Below are 15352 nucleotides of genomic sequence, written 5' to 3'. Positions count from 1 at the left end.
ATACACATGCTCTATACACATATACAAATGTTCTACACATACATGCTCATGCTGTATACATACATACATTCATACATTATAGGCCAAAGCCTCCCTACACACACATGCACATGCACTATACATGCATACACTCATACACTATAGACCAAGCCTCTGGATAAAATAAAACTAATCTGCTAATACAGATTAGGGAATCACTAGCTAAACATGTAGGCTCATGTGAGAGTGGTTTGATTGGGTTTTAAATTATATTAGCAAGGGAACAAATAAGAATACCCGCTAGCTTCAATAGGCACGCTATGATCTATGTAATCACAGAGGCTAGGAATAGAGTAAGAGACTAGGGGAAGGTCTCCCAAGGAAGGAGAAATAGAATATAGAGTTATGGAGAAACTGGAACAGGATTAAACAGAGAAGGGGAGGGAAGAGGAGGGTAAGGGAGAAAATATGGAGGACAGCTAACACTAATGGCTCTTTGCGGGGTCATGTGAAAGCCTACTACAGAAGAAGCTTCAAAAAACATATACATATGTGAATGAATTTAAGTGGAGTCACCAAACAATGGAGGAAGCAAAGCCCCGACTAGACATCATTTGCCATCCAGTGAAACCTCCAGGGCCAGGAATGGGTTACATCTAATTGAATTGTTGGTCAAAGCAGTCCCATGGAAACCCCAAACAACTTGGCTATTGCCAAGACCATTAGTTGCTCTCCACAAACTGATTGTGAGGCTGAAGACAACACTTACATGTTTCTTAAAAATGTTCATCGAACACAGAGAAGTCGAGTTGATGCCTCACAAGCGCCTCCACCCCTCCTAACTAGTATTCATGGTACTGGAAGGTTCTCTGCATGCTACTAGGGGAGAAACATAAGCAGCAATCCAGTTGCAAACCCTGTGATCTACAATGGTGACCTGTCTGTGTGATATGCTTGTGCAATCGTGGCACAAATGTGAGAATAACCAATTACTATCTCTTTGAATTTTAGGCCCACTCCTTGAGATGGAACCCATTCCCAACATCACTTAGGTGGCCTAGAACCTGAGACTAGAGAGGCCGTGGACCCAGGGGAAAACCAAATACTCTTGGTCTGCTAAAGGAATGGAGCACTAAAATGACTCCTACTGACATGCTGCTAGACCCAAAGGTCCTCACTCAGCCATCCCCAGAGAAGCTTCCTTCTGTAGTAGACGGAAATCGATACAGAGAGCCACCTCTAGACAATGTGCACAGAGTGGGATACATCCCCTCAGGGCTCAGGGAACTGTGCAGCAGAGGAGGTGGAAAGATTGTAAGAGCCAGAGGAGATGGAGGGCACCAAAGAAACAGTGTCTTCCAGACTCTACAAGACTGACATACAGATGAACTCACAGAGACTAGAGCAGCGTGCACAAGGTTTGCCCAGGTCTAGGTCAGATGGGGTCCCAGCATGGAAATGAGGAGTGGACATGTGGTCCCACCCCCAACCCAGAAGCTATGTCCAACTGACAACCACTTCCAAAGGAAAATTAGTTTTCTCCAATGAAGGCTCACTGGGTGTATAAATCACACTTAATGGAAGGCCTCATGCCCATGGGTACATGATAAACACAGAACCAACTCAATGGTGTTTTTGGAGATTTTGTTGTTGTTGTTGTTGTTCATATTGCTTTGTTTGGGAATTTTTTTTATCTTACTGGTCCTTTGTTTGTATATTATGGCTTCCGATTTTGTGCTTTTATGGGTTCTGTTTTTGTGTTTTGTCTCTGTGCTTCTTTTATTTTTTCTTTGTTGTTGTTATCATTATTATCACTATTATCATTATTATTGTTTGTTCTTTGCCTGCTTGTTTTCTGAAGAGAGAGAGAGAGAAAGAAGGTGCAGAGTTGGATGGGTGGGGAGGTGGGGAAGATCTAGGAGGAGCTGAGGGAAGAGAAATTGTGACCAGAATATATTGTCTGAAACAAAATTGATTTTCAATAAAAATAAGAATATCCACTAGTCTTAAGAGAATTTTCTCAGCAAAGGCCAAAAAAAGATAAGGTTAGGATTCGTTCTTTTGAGGGGAGCTGCTTTCTAATGAGGTGCTAATTTGTCTCTGTGGTACTAAGCATGACGCTGGGCTTGTGGGCAGCCGCTGTGTTCTTTTAATGGAGTGTATTTTAAAGTAGTCCAGGTAAAGGGCAAAGGGCAAATGTGTGCACTTCTGCTAGATCCAGAGCACAAGGAAAGAGTCTATACCTGAGTTCACAACAATAAGGGGAAGGAATTATGAATATATTGTACCTAAGCACCTAGTAGGTAGTATGTCATGTAGACAGTTCATATGCTTACAAACACTGAGCTACTAAGAAAAATCTCTTATTTAATGTAAGAATCACCATGTTGATCAAAGTGCCAATTTGAATGGAAAACATGAAAAACCAGAAAAGAGTCATTTTTTTCATGGTAATTAAGACTTCTCTGCCAAAAATTCTTTCCTTTTTAGAGAGGGGATGGAGGGAGAGAAGGAGGGAGGGAGGGGGAGAGAGAGACACAGAGAGAGAGAGAGAGAGAGAGAGAGAGAGAGAGAGAGAGAGAGAGAGAGAGAGCCTTGCTATGCAGCCCAGGGTCTTGAACTCATAATCCTCCTGCCTCAGCTTCCTACTGCATGGAATACAAGCATGTATAACCATGCTTAGTTCCAAAGTCCTATGATTACTAGTGATTTAGGACAACAAAACCCCACAGAATGTCTGTAACACAGTGGCCAAACCCAAACTAGTAGAGAAGAACTTGATTCTCTTCGATTACTATTTCAGACTGCCGCACAACTTGGGCACACACAAAAACAGGAGCTAACAATCATTCTGCAGTTTTAGTTAACTGGAATAAGCTTTCATCTACCTAAAACTTCAAGGTGGTCCTATTCACTTTAATCTCTCCCTTCACCCCACTATATGGCTCTCTTCATCACTGGATAACTTGACGTGTCTTTCAACCCACAATAAGCCTCAGCCAGATCTCATCAACCCACTTTAGTGAGAACACTCAACAGTCCCACTTCTTCTACCTGAGCGGTCTTATTGACTGTTTTCTTCTTTCTATGAAACCCACTTCAGAACCCTCCCCCCTCAGCCCTCCCTCCCTCCGTCCCTCCCCCCCTCAATCCCCCCTCCCTCCCTTCATTATGCTGGGGATCAGGTGCAGAGCCTTATGCATACTCAGTAAGCTCTCTGCCCACTGAGCTCCAGCCCGACCCCTTAAACTAATTTCTTATAATTCTAGCTTCTACACATAGAAAAAAAAGTTAAAAAGTAAGAAGCAGAAAAAAATGAAAAGTAAGTTTTTCAATTCTAGAAATTGTAATCATTAACTTCTAGAGATTCATGTTTAGTAGTTTTTCTGTATCTTTCCAGGATTTTTCTACACATGCACAAGGGATGGCCTCTATTATAAATTATTAGAAGCACATGCCTACACATGTAAGTTAATCAGTACATAACAGAGATATTTTATATGATACAGCAGATGACTGGAACCTGCTTGTTAATTTGTAATTTTTATTAACTGAGGTTACTTTTGCTCAGTCTACTAAATCCTCTTCTCAGAAGTAGGTTAGTCTGTAGCTGTGGAAAAATAACACTTAGAGGAATAACCTGAAGAAGAAAGCATTAATTCCAGCCCCTGGTTTCACCCCATCACAGAGGGAAGGTGTGGTGGAAGAGTCCACAGCATGGCAGACAGGGAGCGGAGCAGGGCAGTAACACGAAGTCCAGGGCAAGGCAGAGCCCCAGGACACCCCACCCAAGCTGGGTCCCACCTTCCACAGCTCTCACCCCTCCCGACACTTCATTCACATCTTGAGTTCATCACAGCTTAACCCACTCAGGACAGAGATGCTGTGATCTAAAAACACCCCCACAGATACCCCGAGAGATGTACTACAATGACCCCCCCACAGATACCCCTAGAGATGTACTACACTGACCACACCCCCAACAGATACCCCTAGAGATGTGCTGTGCTAACTCCCTAGGCATGTTTCAACCCACTCAAGCTGCCGAGATTAACATCACAATCAGTGTATATGGACTATAGGATCATGGGGTTTCACTGTGACATCCCCACATCATTTAATTTTAATATACAAATATGTACTGTGTTGGGAAGCAATAAGCTATGCTCATTTACCTAGTGTATGCAATTCCACCTTTTGTGTATTTAAAATAATGATCTTTCCAGGCTTGGTTTACATTTATCAACTTTGATGGCAAGAGGAAGAATTAAGATACTGCACAATACATCCCAAGGTAACAGAACCAGGAGTAGAATCCATGTCTAAAACCTCCAATGCAGACACACAGGTAGGTGCACCCTCCACACACTCCTTCACAGCAGGTGACCTGGGACACGGGGCTCTGGAGGAACATTCCTCTCAAAGTCTAGAAAGTTGTCACTTTTTGGAGAGTGAGGCTGTTGAGCTTGCTTGCTCCTGACTCTCCTGTGCCCCCGACAGCGATGACAGATAGACCTGCAATGTTGCCCTCAGTGACAAAAAGCTTGCTGTTAGGTCTGCCACTCCCAGGACATACCACAGTGTCCAGACACAGCACGCAGCAAGCTTCAGTTCCCCATCTCACTCCTGTATGTAAACGAGTATTTAGAGGATGCTGCACAGGAGCAAGGCGTCTGCTGAGCATGAGGACAAAGGGGGCACACATGTCCTCGAGCTGAGGGAGCTCACGAAGTAGTGATGAGCAAAGAGCATTTTGAACAAATAATTACAGTAATACCTATCATTAATACAAAAAAAATCTGAACATCAACCATCTTCTGTTGCTATCTCACTTCAAAGAGAATTTGCTGTAGAAAAGTTTACTTGATGGAAATATTTCCTTTAGGTGTAGTCCATGGAGCCAGCAGCACAGATCACGTGTGTGGTCACATGTGTGGCTTCCGTGGCAAGGTCTGAGGTGACTGGTCCATTCCCCCTTCCCCTGTCTGTGTTGCGGTCACCCAGGAAGACAGAGAGAGACGCAGTGGCTACACTCGTTTCTTGTGAGGCTACATCCTGAAAGCTGCACGCATCTCTCCTGCTCACAGCCATTGCTCATGGCTAGTCACACGGCCATTGCAGCTCCAGGGAAAGCTGGGGAATCCGGGAATCCAGAGTGGCCATGTGCCTTGCTAACTTCAGGAATTATCTTACCAAAAGAAGACCAGTAGGGACAATTAGCAACTTCAACAGTTCCCCTCTGAAACACTCCAGCAGTTAGGATGCACGCTGGAAGGCTTCTAGTTAGGACGGCCACCTCCCCTCCATAAGTGACGGGTGAAGTTAGAAGAGTCACTAATAAATATCACATCAGGGCTGAGGTTTTAGGGCACAGCAAATTTTTCTCCATAGCAAGAGAATCAAATCTAAAAGGTTTCTAAGAACTAAGAAGGGAAAGACAGAGCTAAATTTCCAAAAGTAGTCTAGACTAGAATATCAGGATAATCATTGGGGTTCCTCTGATGTCTCAGAGTAAAGCAGCCAGGTCGCCTGCATGCAGCTGTGTGGAATGGACACTAAACATCTGTCGGATGTGTTTTTCCCACAGAATGACCATCATGATGAAGTCCTGGTAGACAGCACTGAGAGTTCTTGGGAGAGGAGTGCTTGTTTTCAAAGTTGTACACAAGTGTTCTTTGGATGAACTACAGTTGTACTTTAAGCATGTGAACCATATATCTGGGAGCCATGTGCTCTTACATACCACTGAAAGGTAAAAGAGTGGACTGTAGCAGGCCTTTGGTTAGCCTTTTTCTAAGCAGGCTGGAGGCTCTCATGGTAAGTGGGTTTTATGGCCCACGGGAATCAAAAGCTTAGGGCATAGTATATGAAATGACACTCAGGAGCCATTACTCCATAAGGAAAGACAATTTGAAGCCACAATGAGATACCCCATCCCAACTACCAGGAGGTGTCTAATTGAAAAGGCCAATATGGTGTTGACAGGATGACAGTCATAGATTATTAGTAGGGATGTGAAACGGTCTATATTCAAGATAAATGAAAAGACATAGGCTCAAAATTTACCCATCAATGCTCATTTCAACCTTGATAATAACTAAAAAGGGGGAAAAGAATGCGCTGTCCATCAACTGGTGCGTGAAGAGACAGAATGTGATATTTCCATACAATAGGCTATGCCTCAGACCTAAAGAGTAATGGAGTGCTGGTACATGCTACACTGTAGATGAACTATGAAAACACTGTGTTAGAGTCAACAGTCACAAAATGTTATATATCATGTGATTCTATTTGCATGAAATGTTCAGAAAGGGTGCCTCTATAGACAGAAAGTCAAGTTAGTGTTTGCTTAGGGCCAGGGGGTAGGCAGGGAGAGGCTGAACCATCAGGGAGCTAAAGAGTAGAGGGAAAATGGGAGAAATGAATATCGGCTCCAGGGCTGTGGGGAAGGGAAGGGTGAGGGAAATGTTTTAAATTTAAGTGGAGTGATTAAAAGAAACCTCTGATTGGTGTATTTAAGTATGTGAGTCTATTTATACATAGTATAGAAGTGTATTTATATGTCGATAAAACCGTTAAGAAGCTAAAAACAACAAAAATAAATCCAGAGTACAGAGCAGAAGTTTTTAGCCCTCATCACTGGAGAAGAGGTCTGGAAGTGGTGAGAAGCATGGTGAGAAGCGTTTTCCTCCAGAGTGTGAGCGCACCAGCAGTATTAAGGAAGGCACTCTGGTGTGGTGGCAGGCTAGATCTGTAAATTGCCAACTCCGTGTGTGTGTGTGTGTGTGTGTGTGTGTGTGTGTGTGTGTGTGTGTGGTGGAGGGTTCTTAAAGCTGACGATGGATAATAAAATATTTTATAGTGATTGATCCTTGTGTTAGTAGCATTGCATGAAATTCCAAAGTTTCATTTAAAACATGAAATCAAGCATGATGATATATGCCTTTAATCTCAGTACTCAAGAGGTTGAGGCAGGAGAATCTCTGTGAGTTAGAGGCTAACTTGGTCTATACTCCAGAAGAGACAGGGCTACATAGTGAAACCCTATCTTAAAGACAAACCAAACTCATGTATTTTCAGGACAGTATCAATCCCAAAGCAATGAAATGGATTTTAGGGAACACACACACACACACACACACACACACACACACACACACACACACACACACTTCCTCTTTTTACAAATAAAGCATAGATATTATACATTGCATGAACAGCTATATAGTGTGTCTATGGTATTACCAGACCACAGCTGGGTTATTAGAGAGAAAATATCTAGAAGCATTGAGGACCACAATCTTCTTCCCCATTCATATATCCTATGCTAACACTGCTCCTGCTGGCTCCATTCAAGCTCTGGGAAACAAATGTATTTGTCTATGAGGCTCATTCATTCTTCTTGAAATGCTCCCAGCCACATTGCCGGTTTTCTGTCTAAAATCCTGGCTCAAGTTGCCTCACCATGTGTGACTTAGAAAATCTTCTGTCTTACACCAAGAAATCATGTTTTGAAACCAAATAGTATAATTTAGCCCAGAGCGGGAGGAGATGAAGACGGGGGGGGGGGGGGGGTGGGGGTGGGGGTGGGGGGGTGGGGGGTGGGGGTGTCTCTGCCTGGTGTCTCTCCTCTTCCTGTCTGCTCAGTTCTACCCCTAAAACACAGTTGCTGCCATAAGAGTCAACTAGGCGACTTCTCTCTCCGCTCCACTCCTCCTCTGCCCCCTACACCACATCTGGACGACCCCCTCACCGCTGTCTGTACTGGAAGACTTACTGGGAAGAGCCTGTCTGAAATGGTAAGGTATATACTCTCCTCAGAAGCCACGGCCTTTTCCTGTTTTTCAGTTTCTCTTCTTTTTCTTCCCTTCATCATTTCCCTCCCTTTCTCGTGCCTTCCTGTATGTCCACTGGTCTACTCTACACCATTTGAAAAGTGAAAAACTGAGTCTAAGTTTTGATAGAACACACTGTACCAGACAAGCATCTTTTCACATCTACTGTGGAATATGAATTTTTGACTCCCAGCAGAGAAACGTTAAGCCCTGGGGGAGACGGTCAAGGCAGCGCCTGCTTCAGTTAGGAGGTTGGAGGAGAAAGCATGGGGTAGACGAGACACAGGCCTACTGCCCTTGTCTTCTGACTCCTGGATTCTCATGCCAGGTCCCCCCAGTTGCATCTGCACCTTTGGTTTGCCTGGGAATCACTGGGCCCCGCAGAGGCATAGTTCTACTATTGCCCTTCTCCAGGAGTCATGCGCACACTTGTATGTCGAGACCACGGATTCCCCAGGCATTCCCCACTGTCACAGACCTGTCCCAGACACTGGTAACACAGGGCCAATGTCCCCTGCGGTGGTCCCTCGTTTCAGAACCACTGCTTGTGTGTCCCCTCCCAGCATTGCTTGAGATGGCAAGTAGCAAGTTCACCAGAACAGGGGGAACGTCTAGACCCCAGGCCCCAAGCCACAGCACAGTCACCATCCTGACCCACTGTGCACAATCCAAGTGCCATTTTTTTCTATCACAAATGCTTTCTTTAGATTCAAGTTTTCTATCTTTCTTTTCTTTTTCCCTGTTTCTTTGTGGGTTTTTGTTTTGGGTTTGTTTGTTTATTTTGTTTTGTTTTTTTTTATTTTGTTTTGGGGGACAGGATTGACTAGTCTTGAGTTCACAAAGATCCACCTGCCTCTTCCCCCTGAGTGCTTGCAATAAAGGTGTGGGCCACTGTGCTCAGATAGATTGCAGTTGGTAATAAAAACTTTCATGTTTTTCATCAAATATTGACCCTTATAATATATATATATTCATTTCTGTTTCCACAATAATTCAGAAGTTCTTATTTGCTTTTTGCAAAGCTGATTTTGAATGTAAATGAAAGAAAATAATTTTTTTTCTCTATGTAATAATCTGGAATCTTGCTGCAGAACCGTCTTATCTAACAGCTTGGAAGCATAAGGGGGGTGGTGGTGGAGAATTTCCAAACACCTCCTAAATAACTTCCCAAGTTTTATTTTATTCAGTTATATTCTTAAATGAATTTATTGTGGAATGCAAAATGTTAAGCAGAACGTAAAGTTTGGAACCAGGAAATAGGATGGAGACGACATTGCCAATTTTCATGCTATACTATGCAATTATTTTTTGACCTACTTTCACAAATTTTTAATGTGACATAAAACAAACTCGGCTGTCACGACGTTCCATGCTTCTTACGGCCTTGAAGCCTAGCTGGGGGCTTCCAGGAGAAGCTCAGTTCTAACCAACAGACTGCACACTCCTGTCTGACTCAAGTACCATTTAACACCCAGCCTGTGTCCCCTCTCAAGCAGCCCTTTACATACCGAATACCATCATGCCAAGTCCCACCCAGAGACACCTGCAACAGTTCTTCATTTGATCCATTTGTGAATGTATGAATTAACTTCACACTTCTATTTGAATTCTTTCTTGGTTTTATAAAAATCCAGAATGACTTGTAATCCTTTATCTTGGACCCAGGACCTCATGTTTTCCCAGGTTGGCCTTGACCTCATTTATATGGTGGAGGATGACTTCGAACTTGCAATTCTCCTGCCTCTACCTCCTGAGTGGTGGGAGTCTAAGTATGGATGCCTTGGTTTTGCAGTGCTGAGGATCAAAGCCAGGGCCACAGGCATGCCAGGCAAACACTCTACCAGCTGAGCTGCACCCCTGCCAACAAACTGCTTGTAACAGTTTGGTAGCAATGATGGTCCCCTCCTAATCAGCTCCTTTGGGGAGGTCTCCACAACACCCAGATGTCTGTCCTACCCACGACCACAGAGTCTGGCAGATGTCTACATGTGGGGCGTGGAATGAAGTAAGTGAAACCTGTTGTTGAGGAACAGGGATGTGCGATGCTGTTTGGGGTCCTCTGAACTGCTCTAAACAACACTACAGTGGTCTAGCCTGAGGACCTATGTGTCTTCTATAACCAGTCTCCTAAGCAGACTGTTCCAAATAGAAACGGTTCTCGCCTGCTTTGTTTTGAGGCATGGATCATGTTGTCCTGGTTGCTTGTTTTGTTGTTGTTTTTTTATGAGCTCTGTTTTATTGTGTTAACTTGGTACAAGCTAGAGACATCTGAGAGAAGGGACCCACAACTGAGAAAATGCCTCCATAAGATCAGGTTGTGGAGGCCTGTGAGCATTTTCTTAAACAATGATTGACGTGGGAGAGTCCAGCCCACTGTGGGTAGGGCCATCCCTGGGCTGCGGTCCTGGGTTCTATAAGAACGCAGCAGTGTAAAGAGCTCCCCTCCATGGCCTCTGCTTCTGCTCCTGCCTCGAGCTCCCGCCCTGACTTCCCTGGGTGAACTGTGCCATGGCACGGTAAGCTTAAATAAATAAACCCTTTCCTCCCCAAGCTGCTTTTGGTCATAGTGTTCCATCACAGTGACAGAAACCTAAGACACATTGATAAGTTCAGGACTGTTGACAAAAAGTGCTGACAGACTTGGTGAAATAGTCTCATGTTAATTTATATCCATCATTTAATAGAATCTCAAAATCTGTTTGCATATGGAGGTCATTTTCAACCTGTATAAGCAAGTCAGTGTTTTGGCAAAAATTGCATGTTCTTTTAAAGAATTTCCTTTACTTTTCTTTTACCTAAATACAAAGCTACACATAGATTGATCACAGACAGACAGACAGACAGACACACACACACACACACACACACACACAGAGTAGTGGCTGTTATCTGTCTTGGGTCATTCATGACTACGTGTCGCATTCCAGGCACACTGTTTTCCTCAATACAGCCATTGATATTTCTCTCTCTCTAACAAAGGCGCTCTAATTCATGCTGGAAGCCTCTTGTTTCTTCAAGGGGACCCTCCTGAAGCTGAAAACCAAAGCTGCTACCTTATTACTAGCAGGACAGGAGGAAAAGTGGCTCCTACCACCTACCCAGATGATCTCAGTCCTTGCTCTACCAGTACCTGCCCTGCACAGCAGGTCAGCCTGAAGCCCAGGCATGAGACAAATCCCATCTCCTGCACACACTGCCCCCGCCACCCCCTGTCGTCACTGAAAAGGCCTTGGCTGCCGCATGAATGTCTGTGTTCTCCTCGGCTATAAAAAAATGTCTTACCCTAAGGAGTAGAGGCGGCACCGCTTGCTGCGGATGTGATGAGCTAAGCCAAACCTGTCATCAAGACACACCAGCCAGGGCTTCGTTGCAGGGCTGGAGTCAGTAGCCAAGCTGTCTGTACCCATGTGATCGCATGCAATCTGTAAGGATTGGAAATCAATATGAATAATTTAAAATGCTAGATGATGAATGGCAGGTAGAGACTTAACTGCTTTCCCCGCTCCTGGAAACAGTGGGGGGAGAGTTATGTCCTCCACTGCTAACTACTCTCCTCCCCAGGGAACCACAAGACCGCTGTAAAATGTTCAGAGGAATTTCAATTGCCTGCCAGATAAGAAGTAACCTCATGAAGACCCAGTGAGGTTGTGAAGGGAAATGGGCTGCAGTAGCCATCTGCCCAGACTCCAGATTGGGAACTAGGAGGGGAAGAAAGAGGGGTCGGGAGGCTGTGCGTCTAGGGGATGAGCAGAAGTTGACAGAGGAGCACATTAAGAAGGATGTCTGGACAGAGAACTGGGCAGTGTGGCTACTGCAGCACAATGCTGAGCAAGGTGTTCATTCACAAGGTCACCTGTGCCTTATGAGGTGGGGCCACCGAGGCCAGAAAAGGAACCTGTGCTGTCCAGGGTGATAGCCAATCCTGGGACAAGTAAAGTGTCTGCTGAGAAGACAGGATTCTTGGTGATAATCTCTAATGAGCTAATTATTCTAATGAGTATCTCTAATGAGCTGCCTCCTGGGGGAGAAGGGCGAGAGCCCCGGAGCAGAAAGTGCTGCCCAGCTAACCCAAGCGCTTCTCCTAACTCATGCATCACAATTAGACAAGAAAACCGAAGGAAGTGTGGATGGAAGTTATGCAGAAAGAAGTCTAATTCCAGCACACAGTAAGCAAACGAACTTCCTGAGGAAGGATGGCTTGAGTTGGAAGCTTGTACTGTGTGTGGCCAAGACTAACAGAATAAATAGAAGAAAACAGAGTCCCAGACATTGGCCTTACTGAGTGACCAAAAGTCCTCCTCCTCCTCATCCCTCAAAACTCTCTGAGCCATACATGGGAGATGAAAGATCCTTCCAGATACAAAGGAGCTCTGGGGTTCACTGCTTTTGTTCGTGGGAAAACAACAGCAAGTGATTTCTTTTTCTTAAGATATCCTAGGCCTGACAGGACAGCTCAGCATGTAAAGCATTTGCTGCGAAGTCCTCAGTAGTGTCTCGGGTCATTATAACTGTGAAGTTGTCTGTCACTCAAGCACTCATGAGCAGAGACATGTGGATCCTGGGGGCTCCATGGCCAGTCTAGCTGAATTGTGAGCTCCACGTTCAATGAAAGACCCTGTCTCAATAAATAAATAAAATTAAAGTATGGAAAGCAATGGAAGAAAGCATTAAATGTCAACCTCTGGCCTCCACATGAACACATACAGGCAAACACGCAGAGTGCACAAGCGTGCGCGTGCGTGTGCGCGCACGCACACACACACACACACACACACACACACACACACACACACAATTAAAACTAAAAACAGGGCTAGAGTGTAGGCTTGGTGGCTAAGAGCACTGGTTGCTCTTTCAGAGGACCAGGGCTCAATTCCCAGCATCCACATGCTAGCTCATAACTGTAACTCCAGTCCCAGAGGATCCAATGCTCTCCTCTGATCTTTGTGGGTACTGTACGCACACAGTACACAAACATATATTCAAGCAAACATTGGAACACATAAAATAAAAATAAGTAAAATCTCAAAATAAATACACAAGAGTAAAAACAGGCAGGTGTGGTGGCACAGCACGGAGGAGGTGGGAGGAAGGCACCTCAAGAGTTCAAGGCTTCCTCAGCTACATAGAAATCTGAGGCCAGCCTAAGCTGCATGAGATCTGGTCTCAAAAAAGCAACAAGAAAAACACGAGAAAGCATTCACTTTTCTTTCCTTTTGACCCAGGGTCTTTCCACCCACCTCTCTGTGTCTAAACTGTGTTCGAAGGGGAAATTAGTCACTGGAAATGGACTTGAATCCTCGCTCAAGTAACAACTACAGAACATATGAGTTAACATAGTACATCAGTAAACTAGCTTGTAAAATTCATCTCCTACTGTTTGGCCAGAGAGAAATGGAAATTCTGCCTCTGTCTGCCCACCTGCTCTTCCTCACCCACCCAAGGGCAGGGACATTGCCAATCTAATTGGCCAGAGCTGGTCTACTAATGGGAAAATTGCTGTGTCTTGAACCCTGGGCCCTCAGCCCTCTGCTCTGTGCCTCCCCGGGAGGCTGGTTAGACCAAGGCACTTCTGTGGGTCCCGGGCTGCCTCCACCTGAGCCTTCTGCTCCAGGGCAGTGCCTAGTTCTGAAGACTGGATACTTGTGAACATTTCTCCCTAAGACCTTTCATAATGACATGTGGGATGTGTTCCTATTACCACTCTGGTGGTATCAAAACTCCACTCTGGCCTTTTCCACAGTGCTGCTTAAGGTGTGGCTCCCCTGCAGCAGAATCACCTAGAGATTGGTTCCAAGGAAAAAAAGCACGTTCTGGGTTCCAACTCCAGATACTCAGGTATCATGTCCCCAGTGAACACGCAGTCTAATGAGCGCCCCAGGGGCCCTTAGGCAGGCGCTCCTTTGCACTTACTGGAGGGTCTGGACTTTTATAAAGTCCCAGAAAAGACAACATGGTCTTCTCACCTGTACCTTAGAAAGTGAAGGAAAGAGACTGGACCTTGGCCGGAGCTTTCAACCGAAAACAGCATCGGTTTTGACCCCTAACAAAGAACAGAGAAGTTGGCACCAACAATTAGCCAGAGGCCTCTCAAAGGAAGGAACTCAGGACCACAAGTCAGGCTTCCTCCAGAGCCACAGCCATGGTCTAGGGTCTTCTCTATTGCGATCACACGTGACCTAATTACAGTTTCTTTCTTATTCTAAGATTTCATCTTGCACAGATATTTTCCTATCAGAGAGACACTCTTTCCCACCCCTCTTCCTCTCTCAGCTAAAAAATACAGTGCAGGAATTATCCAGTTTTAACCATCTATTAACCGTCTTACAGACATTCTTTTTTTTTTGGAAAATAACTAGAAGTCATCCATAAAATTCTGCTCTTAAAAATTAATTACATATTGATTTTTTTTCAAGCTTTCTGGTTAAGATTTATAGCCAAGGTTTCAATAAACTCTCTTGCAAGCAAAATCAGTGAGGACAGCAACCTCAAGCTAAGCTCCAGCTGAAGTAATTACACTCTCTGACTGCCTAATTCCCCTTATAATTTTAGCCATATAAAGTAAATTAGATCTGGACAAAGGCAAATAGACTCCAGGGGAGGAAATGTTTTGTGAAATGTTTTTTATTTATTTAGCATAAAGGGATCTCATTTCCATTTCGTTTTGCATCCCAAAAGCTTGAACAGCAATTCTACCAACCCATGAGTAGAATGTGGCAAAAAAAAAAAAAAAAAAAAAAAATCCTTAGAATCTGAGGGGTTTGGGCAAGAATCCCTGAAAAATTAAATGTATATTTATATGGTTACATATTTTGAAAAGCTCAAAGCAGAACTGAGTATTTTGTTATCCCCCTATCCCTGCCCTGTGAGTGTTTGTGTGTGTGTGTGTGTGTGTGTGTGTGTGTGTGTGTGTGTGTGTGTGTGTGAGAGAGAGAGAGAGAGAGAGAGAGAGAGAGAGAGAGAGAGAGAGAGAGAGAGGGAGAGAGGAGGGAGGGAGGGAGAGAGAGAGAAGGGAGGGAAAGAGGGAGGGAAGGAGAAACGGGGTGGGGGGGGGAGAGTACGCACATATACAATACATACTATTGATATAATGTTGCAAAGTTCTAATTTGTCTCTCCAGGTCTCCAGAGCCTGACTTCTTAGGTATTTTCACAAGTAGATGTGTGGATAGTTGGATAAATAACAGATTATAGATGGGCAGTAAAAGATAGAATAAGAGACTTGAAAACATTTTTTTTTTTTTAAATTTAGAACCGCCACTGCTGCTTAGATGAACTCCTTACTGAGAGGCTTGCTTCCTGGAGGCATATGGTAGGAGATTGCCATAAAAAGCTGGCTCTGAAGCCTTCCATTAGCACAGGCAAGTGTTTCTGAGTTAACCATTTCCTGTTAGCAGCTCACTCAATTATTGACTGCAGAACTCTGTGTTGTCATCAGGGCCTCCCATATTAAGAAAAACAATATTTCGAATTAGACTGGACCTGACGTTCTGCATACTCTGATCAAATATCATATTCTCTGGTGTTCAAAAAAAAAAA

General features: G+C 44.3%; 1 protein-coding gene across 14 annotated transcripts in view; it reads right to left on the bottom strand.

Annotated features, from left to right (window-relative positions):
- The window catches only part of Mettl24 (methyltransferase like 24), a 169270-nt gene that overhangs the window by 59523 nt on the left and 94395 nt on the right, over positions 1 to 15352 (bottom strand). For 11 of the 14 annotated variants that reach the window (XM_052751465.1, XM_052751463.1, XM_052751467.1 and 8 more), the window contains one exon: positions 11097 to 11236. The exons of the other annotated variants lie outside the window; for them this stretch is intronic. In XM_052751465.1, coding sequence (XP_052607425.1) covers positions 11097 to 11221 — 125 coding nt within the window. In that variant the 5' untranslated portion in view covers positions 11222 to 11236. The remainder of the gene's footprint in view (positions 1 to 11096; positions 11237 to 15352) is intronic. 14 annotated transcript variants of the gene reach the window in all.

Source organism: Peromyscus californicus, unplaced genomic scaffold (genome assembly GCF_007827085.1).
Source record: "Peromyscus californicus insignis strain IS unplaced genomic scaffold, ASM782708v3 Scaffold_22__1_contigs__length_63687245, whole genome shotgun sequence".
Lineage (NCBI taxonomy): Eukaryota > Metazoa > Chordata > Mammalia > Rodentia > Cricetidae > Peromyscus > Peromyscus californicus.
This window is presented reverse-complemented; position numbering and strand designations above follow the sequence as displayed.